A 26233-nucleotide genomic window follows, 5' to 3' on the forward strand; every position below is an offset into this window, starting at 1 on the left:
ACGCAGCACATGCTGGCTCTGCACTGGGGACACTGCCTGTGTTTTGGGATGGGAGCCCCACACGCAGGGACAGTGCCAGCACTGCAGTAACCCACAGCATGTGTGTTCAGCCCCCAGCTCGGGCCAGGGCTCCCTGCTGGTGGCCACAGAGGTGCTGGTGCCCCTCACCTTTCCAAGCTCGCCATCGGAGGCGCTTCCCGAGGCACAGCAAGGCCGTTTCCATGCGGATGGGCTGCTTCTCCCCGTTGCTGTGGCGACGGCACTGGGCGCCTGCGGGTCGGAGGCAGGAGGGCGAGGATCATATCTCCCCGGAGCTCACCAAGGGCACTGGGTACATCTAATCCAGCACTGCTCCATTTTAGGCCCCCGAGCAGCACCGAGGAGCTATCAAATGACCAGGCACTCACAGGGATGCGGCGCTGCCCGCTGCTCTTAACAACACCCTAAAATCATGTCCAACAGCAGCCAGATGGCCCTGGCAGGGCTTCCCTGCCACCTGCCTGCTTCCCACTCCTCCAAGCCCCTTAAGCAACTGGTCCCACACATCCCAGCTCCAGCACCAGCACCCCTAGGCTGGCAGGGCTCCAGCTCAGGGCTGGATGTCAGCGTTGCCAATGCACCCTCACCTGCCCCATGCAAGGTAAGCAAGAGCTGCAGGCACTGGGACAGTGACAGACTGCTCAGCCACCCAACTCTCTCTCATATCCTTCTGCATCCCTATCTGATGCTGGCACAACACACCTGGATAGAGGAAGGACACTGGCAGAGGGAAGGATGAACTTGTGCAAGAGTAGCTTTCAGAGGGAAAGGTTCACCGCCTAAAACAGGGGCATAGGGAGTCCTCTGGGGAAAGCCAGGCCTGCTCTGGACACATTTGGCATTTTGCAAAGCTGCTGGGTAGAAGGAAAAAAGACAGACATGGAAAGCAGAAGTAACATGTTCCTGGCTTTAAAAAGACTGAACTCAAAGTAGTTTTGTCATCCACAGAAAAAAAACTCCTCCTAAGGCTCCATTTCATACCTTGACAAAGCAGAATGCAGCAAATGCTGAGGACTTGGTAGTGTTATCCAAAGGCCTTGGGCATCCATGAGCCATCCCATCACATTCCTCCATAACTGCCCTCAACTCATTAATCAAGTGAGGACACACATGTCACCCAGATGCTGCAGCACAGCCCTGAGTGGCCAGAACCAAGGGCAATGTGTCTCTTTCCAGTTCTCCTCACACGCAAGACCACAGCAGTCGGCCATGAATTACCAGTTTCCAGATTGCTAGTTTAAAACTAGCAGTATTTTTATGTCAAAACATCATTAAAAAAAAAAAAAAAAAAAAAAAAAAGATGCCATTTAGTGTTTTTCCCACATCAGTATTTTTCTGAAAACTCATTTCCTTACACAGTAAGTACAGCTCTTCCCCAAGAGAAGCAAAGTCAAATCAGACCTTGGCCAGCAAACAGCTCTAGCAGGGGCTGGGGCTGCCTGAGCCAGCACCAGGCTGGAACTGCACTGCACAGCTCAGCCCACAGTCCCCACAGCCCTGGAGCAAGGAAAACAATAAAAAAAATAAAAAGCCATTTCACCATTCCCTCCTCCTGAGGAGTATTTGACCAGAAAATCTTTTACAACCACGTAACAAGACAGGGAAGCACAAGATTCAGGCACATCAATGACAGACTCTGGAACTTGCATAGTAAGGATGAAGTAAACCCTCAAAATCCCGTCCTGTTGCCCACAGGACATCATTTGCTCTGCAGCGTGCACCTGTCTGATAAAGGCTCACAGAAGGACAACAGGCAGATTTGTCTCATTGCTATCCCTTTTCCACCTCTCTGCCCACAGCCCTGAGAGATCCTTGCAGGAAAAACGAGCAGAAAAGCAGCAAGACAGGTCATAAAGAAGAAAAACAGAGATTCCTTAAAGCATCAGAAATCTGATTCTTCTAGCTGGGTCAAAATGACCAAGGGAAGAGCTTAATAGATGCAGCACCTGAGAAAAAGGAAGGTCCTGTCAGTACACACAGACACCTCAATCAGGGCTAGCCATGAGCACTGGAAGGTTAATTGATAGGAATCTTTAGTAGGGACACATCTTAAACGTATCCATACATTCAACTCTAATGGAATTTCTGTGCCTTGCTGTCTAATGCCTTTTATATCAGAAATAATGCAACTGTCCTGCTTTCACTACTTTATTTTTTTTTCTTAAAGCAAAGGCAGCACAACAAGTGACAAAAGATGGGATTTTGCTGCCTGTCAAACACAGTTTCCAGCTCAAGCATCTCCTTGTCACTTAGTGCCTACCTGAAAAGCCACGGGCTCAAGAGCTTTCTGGCATGCTCAAGGTCTGCACAAGAAAGCATCTGAGAAATGGAGGAAAGGCTCAAAGGAAAATCACTTTCATGCTCCAGATGCAGATGGTTAGAGGAACTAACACAAACAGGGATGCTGCAGGTTCTGCAAAGAGGCAGGGAGCAGCACATGGAAAATCTGAGTGCCTCAGTCCAACCTAAAAGCAGTGGATAGGCTGCTCTGCCAAGCAAGGTGTGTTCAGCTTTGTGCTGGTTTTGGCTGGGGCAGTTACAAAGGACAGAGCCCTGCTTTCCTGGAGATGGCTAAACACCTGCTAGATCATGTGAAGTGTGAATTAATTCCTTGTTTTGCTTTGCTTGCATGTGGCTTTTGTTTTACCCTTTAATCAGCGTTTCTCTCAACCCACAAGTCTTCTCACTTTCACTTTTCCAATTCCCTCCCCAGTCCCATTGGTGAGGGAGTGAGCAAGTGCCTCTGTGGGGCTGAGTTGCCAGCTGGGCTTAAACCACAACAAGCTTTCATCCCTTGATTAAGCAGAAAATGACCAAAAGGTTAGATAAATGCTGTAAATGGAATAACAGAAGAGTCCCTGAACACAAGCTGGGCTAGTAATAATATACAAAATGTAACCAAGAATTCCACTCCTGGCATTAGTTCATGCAGACAAGAATTTGAGGAATCTGCAGGAACTACAGAAATGCCTCAGGTGGGAACATTCTTAAGCACACTTGTACTCCAAGTGCCAGGAAGAGGCAGCAAGCTCCCATGTGATATGTCTGCACAGTCCAAGGCACACCCCTGCCACCTCTTCTTAGCGAAGGAATTCCCATTTATACCATTCAGATTTTTGGAAGACAAAGACAACAAATCAGACTCTTAAAGCAAATTCTGTTTATTCTGTTTTTGTCTTGTGTTGCTAACAAATCTTTACCCTAACCTAGGAAAAATATCAGGTAGAAAATATCTCCCCTTTTCTCCCACCCTCCTCACCACACACACTTTTTGTTTCTTAAATAAAAGCATCAAAATTTCAAGCATGAGAGACTTTTCTTTCCATACATTTCTGTAATAAAATTAACTCTGTTGTTGATATAAAATGCAGCAGCCAAGACCAGAGGATCTGCTATGTTACTCCAAGGCAATTAGTACCCAGTATGATCAGTTTGTCTGCAAACATAATAAGAAAATACTTAGCACTTATCCAGCGCTTTTTATCCATGAATCTCAAAGTGTTTTACAAAAGCTGAAAATATATTTTTGGCCTCATTTACAGAGAAGAAAACACCAGCTGGAACACAAGATTTGCCCCCAGCCTCAGAATTTAATGGCAGAGCTAAGAACAGATCTCTTTCTCAACTCCATGTCCAACAATCCGTGCCACACTCTCTGCTTCACACAGGACAGCCTGAATTTGGCAAAAGCCCCTACTACAGAAATTCTGACGTTTATAATTTTGCCACTGAAAAGAAAGAGTCTCAATGGAGGTCTGACAGCTAATTTAGTAAGCACTGACTTCCCAAGGCTGTGACACCAAGGAGCAAACAGTCTCAGATGGAGCTGCTGGAAGCTTGGAGGGGAAAAAATAAGTCTCATACTGAAGTGTGAACAGCTGTGAGTGGTGCAGAGGGAGGTAAATCCATGATCTACAGTGTGCAAACGATTCTCCACTTGGAGCTTTAATTGAATGTTTGAGGAACAGATCACAGGATAAAACCCTAAAACCTCGACAAATAGTGTTATTAGATGAGAGGAACCTGCAGCTAATGCACTGACACCTCCTCTGTTAGCAGTCTCCTGACCTCCTGGCACTCCTGACAGACCTGAGACACCAACAGTGCAAACACCAGGAAAAGAGCAGTGAAATGCAATGTCTTCCCTAGAAATATGTTTGGCAAGGCCAGGAGAGAAGTATGGTGAGGCAGAGAGCAAAGGCTGATTCAAGGAGCCCAGGACACCCTAAATTTTGAGGTCCACCACTCATACCATGAGCTGGCACCCCCACCCATACAGCTCTTCTCTGGTGCATCACCAGCAAAATGAATGCATTACACCAACACTCCTCTTCACAGGCATGTGGCTACAACACATCACCCACAGCTCATTTTGGTCCAGTCAACACACCCACAGGGTCCTTTAATGGAGAGGGTCTCCTGTGTATTAGCACCAATTTTCTACTGCCCCCACTGTACCCGCTAAAGGAATGGGACAAGAACAGGCTCCAGCTTCTGATGGAGCACATCGTGATGCTGGGATGGTTGTGCTGCCTGGCAGCAGTCATAAACCAGGCCTCGTGTAAAAACCCCTAAATGCTGGCCTACAGCCAAAACCTCCACTTTTAAGAGAGAAGGGCACGCCAGCATCCTCACCAGCCCAGTGGCAGGTAATTACACCCAGGAGCTTAATTTATCAGCAGCACAAATACTGCCATGGTCCAGCCAACACTGATACACCGGCCAGCTGTGCTCTGAAGCCTGGAAACAGCATCTGGGTTCTCACAGAGAACAGTGTATCAAACAGACAGAGGTAAGCAACCTTAGTCAACAAGTTCATCTCCAAACTGCCCATCCACAGCAGTGAACATGAATTCAGGTCTCCACCCTTCTTCCTGGGCAAATCCTACTAATTTTCTACGCTGGTACTCCAACACACAGGAGGGTGCCAGCAGCTGGGTCTCCCTCAGCAGCAGAACATGAAGATGGCTGTGAGGTTTATCCCCCATGAGGCAGAGAAGTCCTTCTGACATGACCAAGGAGCTGCTGTTGCTCCCCACACCCTTCCCAGACAGCCACCTTCCTCCTGCACCCACCTCCTCGTGTGTTACAGACACAACCAGCTGCCCTGGCCTGCTGGTGTAACACCACCTCTCCCTTGGGAGCTTTTACAGTATTAAGGCACAAAGATTAAGTAACTTGCATAAGAGTCAGGAACACACCTCATGTCTCTCAACTGTAGTGATTTCCCACACCTTTTTTCCTGACCTCTTGCATATTAAAATGATGTGAGTAGATTGTGTGGATGAGAGCAGGATCTTATTTCCCTAGCGATTCTGAAGATACAAACAAGGGTAGCTGCATCCAAGCCCTTTCCATGGCTCCCATCCCTTCCCTCTGTGACAGGCCATTTGTCCAACAAGGTAGGAGAGCACCAGTGCAGAAGGGAGAGCTCCACAAGTGTGATGCAAAGCTCCATCTCTGCCATCCTAAGACCCACAGCAGGATGGAAAACAGCCATGCCTCTGGGAAACCAGGAAAGGAACCTCAGCTTTGTTCATCAACAGGAAGAGGGAAGGACAGCAGCACTCAATGAAGGGGGCTCTCCACAGTACAAACAGGGTCAGAAGGAGCATCCACCCCCAAACTGGGGAGGATCAGCTTTCCACAGGCTGAGGGCCCTGCGAGTGCTGCTGGTAGGAGCTCCCAGGTGAGGCTTCTCTCCACGAGCGATGGTTTGGTTTCCCGGAAGGTGCGAGTGTCCGGCTTTGGTGCAGCCATGGCAGAGAGCCAAGGAGAGCAGCCCCAGCGCCTCTAGGTGCAGCTGTGCCTCATGTGGAAGTTCACCACGTACTCAGCGTTGGTGCGCTGCACCGAGATGGCGAAGGGCTCGAAGGGGTGGAAGGTGAAGGCCACCAGGCGCCGCACCGTGTGATTGATGGGGCGCCCCAGGAGCCCCGCCTGGATCTCAAACTTCAGCAGGCCAGAATCACGAGCGTAAAATCTGAAAGGAAGAGAAAGTCAATTATGGCTGTTCCCGACTATTGACTTTGCCATCTGGGCTCTTCGCACACAGAGACAAGTGCCTTGTTCAAGCTCTGGCGCTCCCTGAGGGGCAGAATGCCCTCAGCTGGGTGTCTGGCTCTTGGCTTCACAGGAAAGTCCCTGTCGGGGCAGTTGTTTTCCACTGTCTAGAAAAGCATCACTTTTACTATTAGCAATGAGAGAGCTCTGCCTGTCACATTGATGGAAAAAGCTGAGTTCACAAGAGGGAGTAAGTTTGGTTCAGACCCCAGCTGTGCTGGCTCTCCATCCTCTCCTCATGCAAGCTGCTCCCCTTGATCCCTATACTGTACAGAACTGAGATCCCTTCCCTTAGCAATGGCCTTCACTGAGTGTCAGGCCACCCTTTCCTCCCCCTGCTACTGCCAGGGAAGACTTTACACTGCTGTCCTTGTGCCTGCTACCTCCCTGTTCAGTCAAGGAAGTCGATCCAATCCTGCTCAAGGATGCCATGTTGTACTGTACAGTTCAAGCAAGGCTTTGCAATTCCTTCTGGATTGCCATCAAGAAAGCATTAACAAGATAGACTGTGCAGGAGGTACCTGATGAACTGGATTCAATAGCCACAGCAAGGGCAGAAGTCAAGGAAAACCTTATGACTTTCTGCTGTCACCCACACACCTGCCTGTGGGTCAGGCTCATGTGCATCTCCAAACAGATGAGCTCTGGCACACAGCTCCAGCACAGAGGGAACATTTTCAGGGGGATGAGACAAACAGCACTGAAGAGACTGGTGAGTCCAGGGAAGCTCTTTGCTTCTTGAACCTCCCCTGAACACTCTGTGTAATGGACATAAGCCCAGGTAACAGCACTGTCCTCTGCTGCTGTCAGAACACAGGACTCTGCAAGGATCCCAGCCTTCCTGAGCCTTTGGAGAAGGCTTTTGGGATGTAGCAGTGGAGGTTTCTGGACGTGGTACCTTCACCAAGTAACTGGGCTCTAATTCAAGTCCTCACCCTGAAGTTGTCTCTGTTTGTTAGACCATTTTCATTAGACCTCTTCCAACTTCGGGCACAGAATTGCCATTATGCCTCCCAGCTGTTTTCTTTTCCACCAACACTTAGTGCATGCGGGTATTTTGCATTCTCCTCTGATTTTAACTCCAAGGATGCTTTTAATGTTGGAGCACATCTCCCCCCTGCCAGCAATACAATGCACTCAGCTCTCAGCCTGGAAGAACAGATGATGACAGATACCAGCAATGCTGTTTCAGGAGCAGACATACTCCACATTTTAACAACACAGCCTATTGAGAACCTCATGTTCTTCCTGGAGGGCCACTCTCCTTTCCCTTCCTCTGAATCAAAGTGCCAGCCAGCCCTGCCTGAAAATTGCACACAAGAACCCAGCAAGAGAGTCACAATCTTGGTATTTGGCTTTTCAAAAAGCCCTTTCCCTCCTACACAAGGCTGGGTATGCAGAGGGTCATTCTTTAAATAAAGCACAGTCCCCCATCTGTTCCTCTCTCCCCCAATTCACAACAATTTACTACTCAAGATGAAGCTCCCTGTAATCTTAAAGATGTGCTCAGTTTGGTATTTTTAAAGGTATTTTTAAAAGTGCTCTGCAATCAGAGGCCATTTCCATAGGCTCTCATTCTGAGGATAAATTAGGCACTGCAATATAAAATTGTATGTCAACAGAAACAGCAAGACCAGCCTTTTCAAACCGTAGGAAAATGGAAGATTTGTCTGCAGACCAATTCTTTGGTTAAATGGCTCCTTATTAGCCATCTAGATGGATTTTAGAGACCCCCTGCTATAGGTAGAGCTGTGTTAGAGCCTCTTCCCTCAACTGCCATCATTTCACCCACTGAATATCTCTTCAAGCCTCCTGAAAAAGAGACTGGAAGGTGGTGGTGAGGGGAACCTAAAGTCCTTCCCACCTGACAGCAAACAACCACTGGTCTCTTAAGCAGGCAGAATTGAACCTTCTGGGATGCAGAGAAGCATTAAGGGTTAAAAGAACAGAGTGCACAGAAATATTGAATTGATGTGGAAAAGGTCTGGAAGCCTTCCTAGCTCACACATCATGCCAGGAAACTGCACACAGATTAAAACACCCTTAGCTACTGAAGGGCTTTCCATTCCAGACAATTACAGGACTTATATTACAAATTCTGTGCTCCCTCATTTTCAAGCCCTCTAACCCCAACAGGCAGCTGGCATTATTTTATTAATCCCTTTGTTTTGCATGTGAGAACCACAGCAGCACTATTTCAGCTACTGAATGGTTAAGGTTAGCGCCTCATCTTCTGCTTACTTTCCAAAAACCAGGAGCCCCACTGCTCCGAGGCTCTATTCAAGTCCTAATTGACTCTGCACAGCTTTGAGCTTTAAAAGCTCTGGCTCTGAAATGCTGGTTTGCTCAGGGGAGGGAGGGAAGGTGGCACTTGGCTTTGTTTACTACAAAGACTCCACCGCAGCAAATGACTGCGGTTCTGCTGCCTTTTGTCCGCGGGAGCCGGGCGCAGGTTGGCGCTGGCAGACAACTGCCACCCTGCAAGTTTTCCCAACGTCAAGCATGACAAGGGGGAAAAGGGCAGGCTTTCTTTGCAGATAACATGGAAGCTGGAGATCAAACCAAATCATACAGGCAGAAGAATCAATTAAATATACATAATTTGGGAATTGAGAGTGCAGGAATAATCAGAAGTTCCCCGCCACCTGAGTCAGGGCCAGGGGAGATATGAAACCACTTTTTGAGAATGCATTGATGAAAATAAAGTTGGGAAGCGGTCCAGAATGATCTCCCTAGGCTGCCTGAGCCCCCAACATGTGTGCAATCACTAAACAAAGCACTCAGGCACTGAAGGCTCTCTTTGTTTCCAGAGCTCAGGTTTGCTTCTGCAGTACTATGAGCAGAAAGACTATTCTGCCTGGATAACTCAGGCTCTTTGAGCCTTCCAAGCTGGAGATGTTGGGTTTTTAACTACTACCTCTTGCAGCCACGGCTGCAAGCCAACACAAAGAAATAAATAGTCCTGATGTTTCTTCAAGAAGCATTGCAAACCTCCTTATTCTCAAGCTCAGACTTACTCTCTCTGCCAGCATTGGAGACTCAGACAGAAGAGGCACAGAATGGCCCTGACACTTGGCTAAAATTCCTACTACAGACAGAAATCTCCTACAGATCATAGAGAGAAGGGAGTATGAAAGGAAGTACAGCTCCCAGGGTGAGAAGAGTAAACAAGGGAAGTCTGAAAAGAGCTCAGTCAATACCACAAGCTTTCTGAGTAACACCTAGCCCAGATACTATTTTATTCACAGGACAAACCAGACAATCCTTGCCAACTAAACCCACATGCTCAGAGAGGATCCTTCCAGCATGGGAAAGCAGACATCAGAGCTGTATCACTGCAACCCAAACACAACGGCAGCACTGCAAGAAGAGGAGGAGGAACAAGACCATTCATATGGAAAAGGCTGAGACTTCACCACCCAAACCTTCCCCAGAGCAGAGCAGCTCAGCGAGAAAACATGAAGAGCCCTCCCACACATACACATTACTGTAAAGAAGAGAGGCCAAGTTTTGTGGGACTGCTGAAATAAAACCCCTGTGAAAGGATTTCCTGAGAGAAAGGCTTCAATCTACTCCCTACTCTGCGTGCTTGACGCCACACGGCAGAGGCGATTTACAGTGACTCCTTGCACTCTCTCCTCACCATACAGCTCCCTGGCCCGGCCCTTACCTGATGGGGTGATCACCACAGGTCTTGGGCCTCTCCATGACTGACACCCACTTGTCATCGTAGCTGAAAAGGGACAGGTCGAGGTAGGGGCTGCCGCTGTAGGACTGGGCGCTGATAGGGAGCTGCCCCAGCAGCCGCCGCACGGCCTCCGTGTGCCCTCCGTACTTGGCGTTCACAATCGTGTCCTTGAACCTGCAGCAAACCAAGAGACACCTTCTGTTCACAAGGGCCACGGGTGAACAGCACATCTTAAATAAATTAAGCAGGAAAACTGCTAGGGAAAGCAAACAGCTGCAGTGGAAGAACTAAAACAGCTCACTTCCAAAGATGTATCACAGTGATTCAAGCATCAACCAGTTCTGCTGACCTTTTCATCCTCCCTCATCATTACTGTCTCACTCAGAATGTCCAGAGTGACAGGAGGAGAAGAATGTGCCTACCCACAAGGTCTGGACCCAGTTGCTCTGCAGTACAGGAAATGAACAGGATCAGAAACAGGGAGAGATAGATTAGCAGCTTATCAATCAATCTAAGTTTTACCACAAAGCCTGGAAACAGCAGGAGCAAAAGCCAGGGGGTTTTCACAGTAACAGCTGAGCCCTTAATGTTGACTTGACAATCCTCTTCTCTCCACCCATTGTTTTAAATACATAAAGGAAGAAACCTTAGATGAAGAAGAACCTTGATGAGAAGCATAAAGCTCTCCAGAAATTATAGCACGCTTAAACTTCTTCCTTGTGGAGAGATGAACACAGGGTAGATTTCTCTTTCCAAGTAAAATTTGAAACTTTTTATGTGCAAGAATAGTCAGATCAGCTGCAGGGACGTCATACAACAAGGAGGGTAAACACTCAGCCAGAAGCCAGCTCACTGTGGGCTGTGCTCTATGGTACTTTGCTGTGAAAGTTACAACACTCCTGTTACAGGCCCTTGTAGCAAGGGGATGAAAAGACTCCCCTTTCTACTTTAACAAAAGGCAGGAGTTGCTCTTCATGAGTCTTCAGTGAGCTCTCTCATTCTCACTCCCATTAAGCATTATGGATTTCCTGACAGGCTGCTCTAGAAAGTTAGAGACATAGCCAACTTCGTCAGACTTATGTGACATCAGCCTAAAGTCAACAGAAGCTTGATGCCCATAAGTGGATGCCAAGTACCTTGGATGATGAGAAACAAGTCAGTCAAAGAACAAAACAAACTGAGTCACAACAGAATTTTCCTGGAGAAATAACACATGCTGTCTCATTAAAACCACATCTGACTGTTACAGCATATTCTAGAAACCCAGGTTATTTTGGTATTTTGCTCAGCTTTCACAACAGATCTAAGCAGATGAGTTTCCTTTCTCCTAATACAGTGATGAGAACCATGGGCTGGTGACTGATGTCGAGGAAATGTTACAGAACACAGTTTGGTACACACTAAATTCAGAAAACGTCACTTGGCAAAATATACCCAACTGGATCTTGCCAGCATCTGGACATGCTGGCAAATCATATCTTCAGGGACCAAAGCTACTGGGCAGTAACATTTTAATAACCTCCAAAAGAGTTACTGCTCAAGGAAAGCCAGAAACATCTTTCCCTCAAAATTCCTTTCCTTTCTTCTAAGCAGCAGCTTGCAACTGCTTTGTTCCTTCCTCTAACGAGGTAAATGCTGTGGAACATAAAATCAGATGCATCAGGCTGCAAGATGAACCACATGTAGTCCTGACCCTTGCACCACCTGGCAAAGGGGACCAAAGGAAGTGGTTTTGTCAGGGTTGGTATTTGATACTGGCCTTCAGCGGACGGGGGTGAGCGTGTGTCTATACGGAATAAAGCATGCTCCGAATGGCTCACCGGCGCTGGATCTGCCTGGCAAAGTTGTTGCTGGAAGCTGAGCAGGGGAACTGGACAGCCTCACTGTGCAGGGTGGCATTCCTGAAGAGGTCACAGAAGTTCTCAAACAGCTCCAGCAGCTCATCAGACGTGTTCTCAAACACAGCAATGACCTCCGTGGTCACCATGTTGTACACGACGAAGAATGACGGCTGAGGAGAGAGGCAGAGGTTACCCAGGAGAGGATAGGTGGGGAAGCTGTCCCTTCCCTCTCCCCATATCACACCACAGACCCTATCCAAATTTCTCCACAGCACAGGAGAATCCTACATCCTCACACTAATCCATTCTCCTACTGGATTGCCTCAACACATACCAAATTATCCACCTCTCAGCTGTGATTATTTACAAAAACTTAATAGGCTTGCAATTTTTCAGCTCAAACTAGATGCAACCGTACTGTTTTCTCTTCTTCTCTGTTCTCCTCCAAATCCAAAACACTTACTCAAGTGCCAAATTTAATTTTCATTCCTGCTGACAAAATGACTTCAGATACAGAGCTAGCTAACCTTAAATTATTTTTACCTCTGCATACATTATTTTCTTTCCCTCCTTAATATCTGCATCACACAGAGATGAGCCTTTTTAGTGTACTGTACACTCCACCACTGCCCACAAAAAGCTGTGCCCTCCAGGTACCCTGCCAACACAGAAATGAAAATCTGGAAGACATTAATGACTTCTTCTTAATGCTGACATTCTTGTGCAAGATGGCCCTTGTATCATGCTGTGGATTGGCAATGGAAATGAATCCTAGCATGAATGAGCAAGAAATTGGGAAAAAAGGTGACATTGTGTCAGCACAGCTACATCACGGGGAGATGACATTCCCATCCCATTGGGACAGGGCATATTTAATTCTTGGTCATTAAAAGTAGCTTTCATTAGAGACAGGAGTGCTGACCCCCCAAAATGAGAACCTGTCCCTACTTCAAAGGGAATTCCTGTGGAATAGACACATATCTGATTAAATCTTCTGTCAACAGAGGCAATTCCTCAATGCTTCAACTCCTGCTCCCAAACAACGCTTAGGGATGACGGCAGGCACTCTGTCCACCCCACCCACCTGCAAACATCACAAGATTTGATTGTTTTACAGCCCCAAAATAAACTGTGATAATACAATCCAGCCCCCACATGTCCATACAAAGCACACTGGATGAGGTTACTCACTAGACTACTGCCTGAAGAAAGGGAAGCCCTTCTGAAATAAAGGGTTGGAGCAGAGAGAAAAAAACAGAAGACAGCAGAAGGAAAAAACTGTTTAAATCACTGAAGACTGCAGGGAGTATCCTCTAACTTTAAATAAAAAGTTCCTTTGCCAGGTTAACACAGAGACATATGTACAGGATGTCCCTGAGCAGGGAAACCCTCACTGCTTTTGCAGCACCTGTAACACCACCAAAACATCATCACAGCATGAGAGGTAGCAGCTGAGTGCCACAAAGATCACACAGCAATGCTGTCAAGCCTGTAACAGCAACAAACTCCCAAGCTACCTATGCACAGCATACTCCTAAAGATCTCAAAGGATACAGTGCAGACCCAGACAAGAAACACACAACCCACAGCCATGAACAGCAACTCCTCTATCTTCTTGGCAGAGAAGCTAAAGGGGAGAGAGAAGCCTAAAATTGGATGAAATCTTATGTTCCTTGTCTGACAGACTGAAAAAAATGGGAGCTGTAGTTCTTTTGTGAGTTGAGTTTTATTCAGGAAGTCCTAACACAAGGCCTACCCTCAGACAGGTGTGTGGAGACTGCTCCACATCTGGAATAATCTCCTGGAAGAACTGAGAACTGAGAGGCTTTTCCTCCAGCACAAAACCCAGCACCCGAGGCACAATGCAAACAAACCACAAACTGCATCTTAAAGTAACCCTGGGATGAAGAGAGTCGAGAGCTCCCTGCAGCAAACCAGGCACAAAAGCCTTAATAATCAAAGCAGAGTGCAGAGCTGAGCCAGCCACAAACATTTACATCAGGGTCAGGAGCTCATTCCAGACACCAGCAATGAGCAGAACCCTGCAGGTCACTTCCACAGAGCCTTCCTATTTCTGAGAAAGACGTTCAGCTCTACACCAATGGGCAAAATGGATTAGATAAAGCCTCACCTATTTCCTCCCAAAGCAACTCCACCAAACAAACACCACAGAAGAGGAAAATAAAGCAAAACAAACTAGAGTCATCTCCCAGGAAGAACTGGACAAAAGCAACACACGAAGAGCTACTGTCCATTCCTTCTAGGACATAAGTCCTAGATCTGGCAAAGATTTGGGAAAAGAAGTGCATGAGAGAAAACAAACCTTTGGGGAACAATGAGACCTACATGGTGCATTGGAGAGTTGTTATAAATTCTTGCTAAATACTTTCAACAGAATAAAACCAAGCTGATCAAAGGAATAAAAATTAGCTAAAAAAAACGCCCTTAGTTTTACAGGGCTCAAAATGTGACCAACCACTCTAAAAGCAGTAAAAAGAGATGATCAACATGCAGGGTTGTGAAACATCTGGAGGGACCCAGCACTGACTGAGCTACATTTGCTCTAATTCGACTTCTTTAGTACTAAATTGAAAACAGAAGCAATTGGCCCATTAGCCTGATCTAAAAGCTGCTACTCCAATTTGGAGAGATCATAAATACTACCTCTTACTGAAGCTTGAAAGACTAAGTATGTAGGCAGAACAGAAATGGTAATTGTACCAGGGAAAGTGAAGACTATTATATTTGAAAAACATGCTTGAAGATACATGAGAAAAGGGAGAGACTACAATTTAAATGCACTATATAAAATATCGGCTGAAAATAAACTCAGGAGGGGATTTGGGGAGGTGAAGAGGATTGAACAGCATCTGTGAGCATGGGGAACAATCCTTGGAGAAAGGGACTTGCTAACACATCAGATCTTTCTCATTTTGCAGGTGAGAAGGAAGGAAGCAATGAAATTAAGAAAGAAAAGATACAGAAGTTATTCAGTATCAGAGGCATCATATGTTCACACAAGGATCAGGTAGTAGGGATCCTAAATAACCTTTGCAGGCTCATTAAGGAACAGCTCAGAGCACTGTAATGCCTGAGCACTTGTCCCAAAGCAATGAGCAGCCTGACGAGGGAGGCAGTATCTGAGCCACCTGATCTAATGGACCCCTAGCAGGGCAGTTGGAATTAGATGATATTTAAGGCCTTCTCCAACCCAAACCATTCTGTGATTCCGTACCTGGGAAGGATCTGTCACCCTCAGCGTGACCACGTCCTCGCTGGTGTATTTGATGAACAGATGGTTCTCATCCAAGAGCTGCATCTTCCACATGCGGAGCTGCCTCAGCTGGTCGAAGTACTGGAAGAATCTTCTCTTTGCTATAGCGCTGCCGTCCTGCTCGGCCCTTCTCCACAGGTACACCAGCAGCCTGTGCTTCAGGGAGTTGATGAAGGGCTCCTTGTAGGGGTTGGCCATCCCCGTCTGCGTGTCCCGCTGCACCTCGGGGTACACAGCAGACAGGGTCAGCAGATCGTCCTCATAGCAGAAGCGGCCGATGGTCCGCACGTCGATGAACGTCCCCTCGGGCGTCACCTGAAAGACGTGGATGGTCTGCTGCTGCACGGAGAGGATGGCCAAGATGTTCTTGTACAGGTACAGCCCCTGGTTGTGCGACAGGATGACCTTGTCGCACTTGAAGGTGCGCGTGTCGCACAGCCTGCCCGTGTGCAGGTCTATGATGTGCAGCGAGTAGTCCTCCAGCGGGGAGCGCGGGTTGGGTGTCACGGACTCGCTGTTGCGGTACACCTCGAAGAAGGGCGGGTGCGGCTCCTCGGGCAGGTAGGCGGCCGAGCCCACGATCACGTAGCGGCAGTCGTCCGTGAACAGGCTGCACTCCCGGTTCAGGTGCTCCCCGTTGGAGGCCACGTTGGTGATGTGCAGCAGCACGAAGAAGCGCTCGAAGAGCCGGCCCCGGATGTTGACGGACCTCTGGTCGTTGCCGTTGGCCAGGATCTCCCCCTCGTAGCCCTGCAGCAGGTCCTCGGCCGCCTGGCAGCCCTGGTACTCGTAGATCTCCAGCGAGGTCTGGTCGGAGGAGAAGGCGATGAAGTAGCGGCCGTCGGGGGAGAACTTGCGCAGGAAGCAGGGCGGCTTCTCCACGTTGACCACGGTGAAGTTGGGGAAGACGTTCTGGTGGAAGACGCGGACCTGGTGCCAGTGGGTGCCGGCCTTGCCCGAGCTGATGCGGCGGCGCTCCAGGCGGTGGATGACGTTCTGGTTCTGGATGCGCCGGGGCCTGATCGTGGGCGCCTCATGGTCCATGGTCGGAGCTCTACCTCATCTTCACCCTGCGGGGAGAGCAGCGTGCCCCAGGACAGGGGGGGAGCTCAGGGCATGGGGAACCTGCTCGTGTGCACCCACAGCACCCGAGGGACTGGCGATAGGGGAAATGACACAGGGGGACACAGGGAGCTGGAGGAGAGACTGGACAGAGATCTCAGCGGGAGGCACCGAGAACACAAGGGCAGTGCAGAGATGCCTCCGGAACAGAGAGAGACAGCGGGGCACCAGGAGGGGAAGGAGGGAGCCAGGCAGGGGCGCAGGCACAGGTGGACACCAAGGGAATAAAGGGAACCTCGATACACCGAGAAGGGAGTCCAGGAAGCCAGGGATAAATGCAGACCTGACAAGCAGCACACTCACGGTACAGACTGGAAAGAATGAAGGGAGCTGCGGGCAGGGGGCACAGGAGGGATCACCCACAATGTGTCCGAGCCCACCTGCCGAGAGGGAAACGAGGAGCCCCGGGGCTGAGGAGGGACTGAGCTCCAGGGAAGCCCGGGGACAGCTGAGAGCCCGCCCGCCAAAGGTATCGGGGATCCCAGATCTCCCGCTGGGTGAGATACTCTCCCTTCCCCGAGGGATGAAGGGACACGGGGGAACCGGATGCCGTGGTGGTCTCCACGCCGGCTTAGGACCGGGGAGAGGTCGCGGCCGCGCTCACCGCTGGGGCTGCGCCGAGTCCCGTTCATGCCATGGCCGCCGCCATCTTTCCGCCACGGCAGAGCGGCGGGGGCGGCACCGCCCTTCCGCTTCCGACCCCGACCAGCGAGACGGGGCCTGCAGGGCCAGAGTGCCGGGAACGCGGGGCGCGCCCCCTGGCGGCCGGGAGGACCCTGCCCTGGGCAACCCCCGCGCCCATCCTGGATCCCAGCACCTCAGAATCCATCCTGCACCCCCCCCGTACCTATCCTGCACCCCGGAACCCACCCTGCACCCATCCTGCACCCATCCTGCACCCACCCTGCACCTCAGCACCCATCCTAGATCCTTAGCATCCATCCAGCATCCCCCCCTGCACCCACCCTGCACCCCAGAACCCATCCAGTACCCCAGAACCGTCCAGCACCCATCCTGAACCCATCCTGTACCCTCTGCACCCATTCTGTACCCACTCTAGACCCATCCTGTATCCTTCCTCCACCCCAGCCACCTCATCCCAGCACGCTCTGCAAACCCCGTCCAAGCATCCCCAAGTCCCCACATTAACCTTCACTCTCTCCCAGCAGCTAAACGCCCCCTGAACCCCCTCCATGCCTGGAGCATCCCAGGCTCCCCCAACCCCAGGAAGGATCTGGCATGGCCCCATCACTCCCTGCACCCCTGTACCTCGAGTCCCAGCACAAAGACGCTGCAGGAGACATCACACCTCCCTGCAGCATTTTGGGGTACACCCCAACACCAACAGCAGAGATTGGGGTCACCCCCGGGCACCTCTCTCGCCTCTCCAAGGGGCTTAGAAGGCTTGGAAGGCTTTTGCTCGCCTTGGCTTTTAGCAGCACCCCTCCCGCCCTGTGCATTAGCGTCGAGGGCAGCTCTGAGGGGCACTTCTCCTTCAAAGGGAGGGAAGGAGGAATGTCAGGGGGCCCTTGAGATCCATTTGCCGGCCTCTTGCCGAGGCTGAGCCGATGCACGGGCTCTTGGAGCCACTCGAGCGGCAGGCGTGGGAGCCGGGGGCGGGGGCGCAGGGCAGGATGCTGGAACTGGGACGCCGGAGAGCCCAGCGGGGTGTTCCCTCTCCCCGTGGGGCAGGGGGACCCACAGGGGTCCGACAGCAGCACCCAGCCCGTGTCACCTGCTTGGAAGAGAGATGCTCTTGCTGCAGCAAAGCTGACACTGCTGAATCCCCAGGGATCCTTCATGTGTTTTATGGGATGCTTTAGGGTCTCACCAGCAGTGGGGCATCCCACTGCCCCAGGGGATAAGAGCTGTGTGTAACCCCCCGCTGTCTTCCTGTGGAGATGGGTGATGTCAGCCTGCCTGGCATCCCTGAGCAGCGGGCAAGGATCCTGGGGGGCCCTCTGGGTGACCCCAGTGCCACCCCAGCTGCCTGCCCCATTCCCATCTCCCAGCAGTTTGGTGCCCAGCAGCCTCATCCCGTCCCTCCCTGCTCTGCCGGTTGCACAAGGCGCGATGACAAGACTAAAATGAATGGCCCCGGCGTCCCTCTTTGTCTCTCTGCCTCCTGCCTAATTAATTGAGATCCACCTTAATAGGATCAAACTAAATACCGAAGAACATCCAAGCACACAGCAGCTGGCATGAAAACAACCGGCCCGGCGTGCAGGCAGCACCACAAGGCAGCTCACCGGACAAAAGAGCCGCTCACACAGCAGCAACTGGTGCTCCCGGAGCTGGGAACTCCATCCAGAGCCCTGCTCACAGCTGCAGCCCCTCCCCGCCACTGGGGAATCGTTGGAAGACCCTGCTGGGGCAGTTCCAGCCATGGCAGAGATTTGAATCTGTGCAGTAAATCTCAGTGCAGGCACAAGGCTGCGGACAAAGTTCATCCTGGTTTATCTTGGCCTGGGGGTAGGCAGGTGAGAGTCCAGACCAGGACTCCTGGGACATTTCCCACCTCCCACAGCATTGTGTGCCACCCATTTGGGGTCCAGCAACAGGGGTCACATGGCTGTGCCCACCCTCTTGTGCTGGGACACAGGTGGGCTGTCCCTCTGCACGTCCCCAGGCAGAGGAACAGGGCAAGCCCCAGCCTAATGCCCAAAGCTCTGATACTGGGGCTGGTATGGATGCTACTGAGGAATTGAGGGTTACTGGGTTGTCATATGGGCACCACTGGGGGCTGCAGGGCTCCTTCAGCCTTGCAGAGCCACTGTGGGTGCATGGCTTTGGATGCCACTGGGCTAGTTTGGCTGAAAGTCCAGTCAGCATTGTGCCAGGAAAGAGAAGGAAAGAGAAGGAAAGAGATGCTCTGTGCCTTTGTGGCATCATCCGCCCCACCAGTGCCCTGCCAGTGCCACATCCACCTCCAGCTGGTTTCACCAGAGCCAACAGATGGGTTAGGAAAAAAAAGAAAATAGTATATTGCAGCTCATTTGGGCTGCTTTGGATGTTTTTTTCCTGTTCCTGAAGCAAGGACCCTTCTGCTGTTGTTGCTTTGGCTGTTTATCAAGAGTTTCCCAGCCTTGGATCCCATGGCCGCTTTCCCCGGATTGGAGAGGACGTGTGAGGAGAACAGAGCTGGGGAGGTCACAGGGGTGGGCTGCTCCCATCCCGGCTGCCCCCAGCCAAATACAACCCCCAGCGTAAAATCCCTGTGAGAAAATTAGGGCCATCTCGTCACAGGGGTGCTTGTGGAGGAAGAAAACCCTCCAGGTCCTGAGCCAGCCCCCTCTCATGGCCACTGGCCTTGGTGGCTGTCAACTTCTTCATCAAGGGCAAGGGAAAAGAAAATTACCCCCTCCCACCCCACCCTGCTTTTTTTTTCCTTAATATGTAAAATAAGAGGGTGAAGTTTGTACAGGATACTGGTGTGGAGAAGGAATGCTGCAGCCCTGAGGTGCTTCCCAAACCCCAGTGTGTGCAGGGATAAGTGAGGCTGTTCTTTTGCAACTGGCTGCCTCCATGGGGTCCCTTTTAGGGCAAAGCACCCTAAAGATCACTACAGAACCAGCTGGGGCAAATGTAATACTTATCAGATCAGAACTGCTGGGGGAAAACTCTTATTGGAGTGAGAAAAGACGAAAGGAAACAGGGAGTCTTTGGGTGTATTTCATCTCTCCAAAAAACAAGGATGTAATTAAATATTTTATTCTTCCCCAAGCCTAGGGAGTGACTTTATCCGTATTTGCAGAGTTTGGGGCTCTCATTGCAGGGGGATTCATGCACATTTTCATGAAGAGGTGAACAGGTCCTATCCAATACAGCCAGGATTCAGGCCCCCCTGCCCATGGGAGCTGCAGCCCCTCTCCCCATGCTGGGCAGGTCTCACTGGGATGAGGCTCCATCAAAGCCAAGTTTGCAGGGTGCAGCACTGGTGGACCTTCACAGCTCTAAGGAAATCTGTCTTTGTCACCAAAACGTCCCTTGCTCTGCTTTTAACTGGTGTCAGAGGCTCATTTTGGAGTGGAACTGGACAAATTTTAGAGGCTGTTAATGAAATCACCACTGGGATGTGGTCCACGAGTCTGGGGTCTGTGGGTTCAGGGCTGAGTCCCCTTTTCTTGCTCCAACACACCAGTTGTCTTGTTGCCTCCTGCTTGAAGGCAAGATCTGCTTTAAACACCCTCCACGATTTTCCTGGTTTTGGCAAAACAGCCTGTTGCAGGGGCAGAGCACGGGCACGACCAGAGGGGCAGGAGATGGGGGCTCACTGGGGTGCCTGCTCCTCTCGGGGTGCCCACTGGGGGGGTGGGTGTCACTGCTGGGGAGCAGGGATCAGGATCACAGGGGATCGGGATCACAGGGGATCGGGGACAAGCCACCTCCTGGGCAGGGGCTCAGCAGCACCCACCCCTGCTGCAGGGTGTCCGGGCTGGGGAGGCCTCCGAGCGCTCCACATCCCGTGGTGAGAGCTGGAGCTGCCCACCTGCCTAACCCACAGCCAGGTCCCTGTGTGGGGGACAGCCCTGTCCCCTCCCTTACACCAGCCAGAGGAGAACCATCCTGCCCCCGCCGTGCCACCGCGGGGTGACAGCCCTGTCCCCTACGATACACCCATCACAGCGTGACAGCTCTGCCCACCCCCGTGCCACCCGTGGGGGTGACAGCCCTGTGTGCCCCGTGCCACCCGTGGCGTGACAGCCCCGTCCCCCCACCGTGTCCCCCGAGGGGGGGGCAGCCCGGCAGCCTCCTCCCGGGGATGCGCAGTGACATTTGCGATCTGTTGCCATGGGCGCTCGGGGACTTTTGCTGTGGAGGGGAATCGCGTTTCTCCCCCCTCCCCTCCTCCTCCTCCCCTTCCCTCCCTCTCGATGACGTCATGGATGACCACGGTGGTGACAGGGCCACCTGTGGGCTGATGAGGGGTTTAAAGAGACAGTCTGCAGCTGCAACAGGAGCCCTGGCTATTGTCTCCGCACCTGAGAGCGGGGAAACCTGCAGCCCCCAAACCTGCATCCATCCATCCATCCACCCACCGCATCCCATCCCGCCCGCCTCACCGCATCCCTGCATCCCCTGCCTCCACCACTGCAGCCCTCCCGGGACCGGGGCGTCCCGGGCTGGGTCCCGTTCCCCTCCCCTGTAGCGGCTCCTCCAAGGTAAGGCTGCGCTCCGTGTCCCCCGTCCCACCGGGGACCCCGCTGGGCTGCAGCCCCAAACGCCGCTGGCAGAATTCAGGGCTGCAGCCGGAAGGGACCCCTGGGAATCCAAAGCCTGGATGGGTGCCCCCAGCTTGGACAGAACAACAGAACGACCCCTGGGACAACAAAACCCCCGAGGTGGAAGGGGCTGGGATGCTCCTGCCTGGGAGGTGTGGGGGTCTACAGCGTCTTCACCCCTTGCCAGCTGGCATTCCCAGACCACCTCAGAAGATGCCCACCACTGGGCATCTGCCCTCCTTCTATGCCAGTTCCCTGGAATAAACCTTGTCCCTGCTGTGGTCCTCATCAGGGGGACCCTGAGGGCTGGTGCCATGTCGAGCACCCAAACCCCAGCATGGCCATGCCCTGAGGGGCCCTGGGTGATGCCAGGAGCCATGCTGCATGCTGAGGCAGCAGGCAAGAGAAGGAGAGGAGCTGTCCTCCTCACCGTGTGGGGGAAGAAGGACCAACCCTGCCTGTCCTAAGGGCTTTGTCCCTCTGCCCTTTCAGTTCCAGTGGGGCAAGCAGCAGGTAAGTGCTTCTGTTCGGTGTCACTTGGATGTGCAGGCAGTGAGCAAGGTAGAAGAAGGCTCTGGGACCTGTGAGAAGCTTGGAGAAGAGCAGGGTGGAGATGTGCATGCAGGGATTGGTGTGTGTATTCCCAGTGAGAGGAAGGCTGTGTCCCTTCCCTCCAGACATGCTCCAGTGGTGACCCTGCAAGTCGCCAAACTCCTTGGTAGCTCCCCCCAAGCAGTCCTGGAAGGTGTCTCCGAGCCCACAGATGCCTGCAGACCCAGATCCACTGGAGCCTGCATGGACTCCCAGCAGCTACAGAGTCACTGGTCCCACAGGGATGGCTGTCATGGGAGCAAAACAACCGGGACAGACCCCACAGCAGCCTTCCCAGGGACAGGTGGCATGGGGACATGGGGCAGGTGGGGAAGTGGTCCATGCTCCAGTGACTCTGTGGTCCATCCTTGAGGACCTGAGCAAACCCAGTGATGCAGCTGCCCCTGGGATCCCGCTTGAGTCAGGCTGTTCACATCCTGCTCCTGCAGTGCTGGGAGCTGCAGGAATAAGCAGAGGCATGTTTCTGCCATGCATCCCTCAAAAGATGCAGAGGACTCAGGCTGGGCCTGGGTTTTGGGTGGAAGAAGCCAAATATGAATTGTCTGACAGGTGGAAATTTCTGCCTGGAAGGTCTTGGCATTTGTCCCCCTGGCAGCAGCAGAAGTGCAGGGGCACAGCCTGGACCTCTTGGCACATCCTGGGAGATTTGGGTGAGCACCCACAGCCCCTGTAATGCTCTGTCACTTCTGCCCCCCCTGTTGCTATGGGTGCAGCCAGTAAATTGGGGATCTGTGGCTGTGCTCAGCACCCCAGTGTGGCACAGGGTGCACTCACCTGGCTTTGGAGAGCTCTGGGGAAGCTGAGGCTGCTGCTCTGTGGGCAGCTCCCTGGAAGATGCTCAGAGCAGGGTGCAGGGTCTGTAGCAGAGAACTGTTGGGGGGCTGGCTCCAGGGGAGCAGTCAGGCTCACCCCCTTCCTGCAGGTTGTGTGCTGGAGCAGCAGCCACGGAAAGCACTGATTTAATATTAGATGGGTACGAGTGAGGGCTGCCAGTTTTTCCAGTGTCTCTAAAAGGTGCAAGCAGAACTGAACAGGCGCGGGGTGGGGGTCTGGTTCACGCAGATGAGCACACGGAGCGGGCGGGGGTTGTACAAGGCACGGGAGGAGTTGTGGAGTAGCTGCCGGCTGTGCCCGGTGATCCAGGGATGTACCACGCAGCCAAACGTTCTTTTGCCGCTTCAAAATCCTGCGAGAGCAGCGTGCAACCAGGAGGGAACCCTCGCCTGTGTGTGAGGGCACCCAAATATACACATACACACACGTGTCCTACCCCAATACGTCGCGGAACTGGGGAATGCCAGCACATGAGCTGGTTACGCTCCCAGCTCCCCCCAGCAAGCGCTTCCACCTCCCCTGTTCCCTCAGGGAAAACTCTTCCGACGCTGCTGCTGGTGGATATCGCTCCCGGAATGCGGGCTGCTTTCTTGACCCTCCTTCTGGCATCATCCAAATTCCCTCTGCCAGCTCTGTAAGCTTCAGTTTGAGATGGTGCAGGAGCTTGAGGCTAAATGTCTGTTTGCCAGGGTCTTAAAAAAGGATGGGATCTCCAACAGGGACTTCTCTGGGTGGGGAATGAAGTTGTGACCTTGTTGTGGTGATGAGGAGCCCAATCCTTTGGGCATGGAAGAGGGAGTTAGGATGAAGTGACCAATTCCACCTCCAAGGCTTCTCAGTGGTCTGTGTTTCCCATCAGCATCTGAGCCCACCCAAGGCTCAGGATGCTGTGCTGGGGTGACGGCTCCCTCTGGTCAAACACAGGGAGGGGATGAAGGTGCCAGCTTTGATCAAACCCTTGGCATGCTTTAGGCTGAACTGTGCCCAAGCCACAGGGAGGAAAGGTGAGGAACTGATGCCACCAGGCACTAGCCAGGATCCCTCACCTCCCAACCTGGCTCGGCTTGTGCAAGCAGCAGGCACTGGCGCCTTGGCACCGAGGCTTTTCCAGCACAGCCTCTTAACCCCACTAATTCCCTTGTGTTCTCCTGCCAGGCCTGCTGTCCCCCTGCCAGGGAATGGCCTGGAGCCTGCTAATTGCACCAACAAGCTGCCACGTGTCTCCATCACTGGGGTTGTTACTCTCTGCTGTTATTTTGGGGACTGCTGGCCCTTGCCCGGCAGTGTGGGACAGGATGGTGACTGGCAGCATCCCTTGCCCCTTCCCCTTCACCATTGTCTGCTAAATTCTCTCAGTCATGGATTGATGCCCCTGCTCCCAGTCTGAACAGGGATCAGAGCAACCCTCAGCACAGCACAGCGCTTCTCCCATTCCTTCTTCCCTGTTGGAAATGCAACAAAGACACAGTGAGAGGAAGGTCTTCCTGAGCTTGCCTAATGCAAAAGTCCACAACTCCAAGGCTGGTTTGGAGATCCCAGAGTTGATTTGGAGGTACCACAGCTCATCCTCAGTCCCCTGTTCTCCTCCCCTTCTAATCCAGGGGAGGCTCAGGGTGCCAGCAGCACCCTGGAGCATCACTCACCTCCCACCTCCCCATCCCCTCCTCCTGTCCCCAGGCCATCTGGCCACACTCATCCATGTTAAACAAATGCTGGAGTCTATTATCAGGCCCTGCCTCCCCCTTCCCCCCCAGACAGATGGAGGCTGAGCACACCCGGAGCCCCGGCCTGCAGCATTCATGTGTGTGAATGAGAAAATTGAATTATTTATGGCCATGTGAATAAGGCTGGCGGCTGCGGAGGCCGAGTGGAAAGGACTCCATTACGTGGAGAGTACCTGTTGCTATGGAGCTGGGGCTTCTTGCCCATGGCCCCCCATGCACAGCTGCATCCCTGCCTGCCCCCCATCCTACCCTGATCCTCATGGAGCTGGGAGGGAGAGCAGATCTGAGTGCTGGACTGGCCACAGTGTGACCAGTATGGGTGCTCTCCTCCCTGCACTGTGCCTGCTGCTCCTGCAGACTGGTTTGGAGGTCACCCCCAATCTCCCCACATTTTGAAGCAGGACTCGCAGTGCAATGTGGGGATGGTGTGGTGCTACTGGCCCATAGCTCCCTGACCCCCTGGCCACCATGATTTGCAGCCAGAAAACACTGGGAAATATCGGAGTGGGCAGTGTCAGCATCTCATGGCTATGGCTGGGCAAAGCAAGTCTGACCCTGGCACAGCACAAGGTGAGGGGTGACTCTCAGTTCAGACTCCTCAACTCCCCTTAAAACTCCCATCCCTGGAGGCAGCAGAAGCTGTGACTTGAGGTCCCTCACTTTCCCCATGCCCAGGCAGAAAAGCAGCTTTGCAAGAGCAGGGACTCCTTCCAGAGCCACCTGCATTGCAGCCTCTCCTTCAGGGATGCCAAATCCTGCAGTGATGCTGAGGGAGATGCTGGGGCTTCCCTCCCTCCCACTCTCTCCCCTACTCCTCTTTGGCTGACAAGTAGGACTTTGTCCCTGTTCGGGTGCAATCCTGCCTGCCTCAATGCCACACTAGGGTCAGGCCAGGCACCTGGGGACCATGAGGGGATGGGATGTGGCAGCCCCTAAACCTGCACGACAGCAACACAGGGACTCCTGTTCCCTTCCCTGCAGAGCTAAGAATAGACTCCAGCTCCTCTCCTGGTGCTGAGTGGGCTCTGCTGGGCTCAGAGGAATTAAAAGCAGGAAAATGCTTATTTTAGTTGCTGCAGTCGACAGCTGTGACTCGTATGTACCTAAGGAGCGGCTGTGCACCGTGTTTACCCTCCCGCTGCCGGGAGCAGAGGCACCATTGCAGACCTCTCATTCAGCCTATGGATGCCCCTGCCATGCTCCCAGCCCCAAAATCCCAGCTGGCTTCCAATCCTTCTCCAGCACAACTGGCTGCTCCCCACCCTTCTTTTCCCCATGCTTTTAGAGTGAGCCCAGGCGATGCAGATGTTCCCACCATTCCCGTGCCTTGGGAGATGCTCCCCACCATCTCCCTGCACCAGCCACTGCTGGAGGCCAGCAGAGCCTTGCTGAGATTTTTGGGGCTTCTGTAGGGTCCCAGGGTGCATCCAGCCCTACAGGGGGATTGTCCCCAGCACCTGAGATAAAGACGGATTGCAGACATCCCTGTGCTGAGCGACGCACCTGCCTGGGGTGCTGCAGCCCTTGCCAGCCCTGGCCCTGGGTGCAAGGCCAGGGGAAGCACCTGCTCCAGGAGAGCAGCTCTGGGTCCCTCTCCCCAGCGACACCCCCGAGGTAAAACCAAGAGAAAGCTAATTGTTACCATAGTTACGTGAAGTGGCCTTTCTTAGGGAGCCGCGTCATCACTGCTGTCACAAGGTTAAGGCGGTGGGGAGTGCTGGTGGGGAAGGGGGGGAGATGTGTTTTCTTTGGAAAAACCATGGCAACAGCTATTTCTAAGGGAACAGCTGTGCACAGCGAGGCCATGGGGAAGG

General features: G+C 52.4%; 1 protein-coding gene across 2 annotated transcripts; it reads right to left on the reverse strand.

Moving 5' to 3' along the window:
* Window positions 1–3184: 3184 nt before the first annotated feature.
* DET1 (DET1 partner of COP1 E3 ubiquitin ligase) lies at window positions 3185–16725 on the reverse strand. 2 transcript variants are annotated; one of them, XM_063412200.1, is made up of 5 exons: window positions 16632–16725; window positions 14867–15975; window positions 11611–11801; window positions 9773–9964; window positions 3185–6022 (listed from the first exon to the last, which is right to left on the reverse strand). In XM_063412200.1, exons 2-5 carry the CDS (start codon window positions 15947–15949, stop codon window positions 5833–5835), a joined length of 1656 nt encoding a protein of 551 aa, XP_063268270.1. In that variant the 5' UTR covers window positions 15950–15975; window positions 16632–16725; the 3' UTR covers window positions 3185–5832. The 2 variants fall into 2 exon arrangements, with proteins under 2 accessions (XP_063268270.1, XP_063268269.1); XM_063412199.1 differs by lacking the exon at window positions 16632–16725 and adding an exon at window positions 16408–16625.
* Between the last annotated feature and the right edge of the window lie 9508 nt (window positions 16726–26233).

This window comes from Prinia subflava, chromosome 15 (genome assembly GCF_021018805.1).
Source record: "Prinia subflava isolate CZ2003 ecotype Zambia chromosome 15, Cam_Psub_1.2, whole genome shotgun sequence".
Lineage (NCBI taxonomy): Eukaryota > Metazoa > Chordata > Aves > Passeriformes > Cisticolidae > Prinia > Prinia subflava.

Coding starts and splice junctions, on each gene's coding strand:
- DET1 (XM_063412200.1), bottom strand. CDS start 15,949: ATGGACCATGAGGCGCCCACGATCAGGCCCCGGCGCATCCAGAACCAG. Junction 9,965..11,610: donor GCCAGGCAGATCCAGCGCCG/GTGAGCCATTCG, acceptor GGTTTGCTGCAG/GTTCAAGGACACGATTGTGA. Junction 6,023..9,772: donor TGTGGTGATCACCCCATCAG/GTAAGGGCCGGG, acceptor TCTTCCTTTCAG/ATTTTACGCTCGTGATTCTG.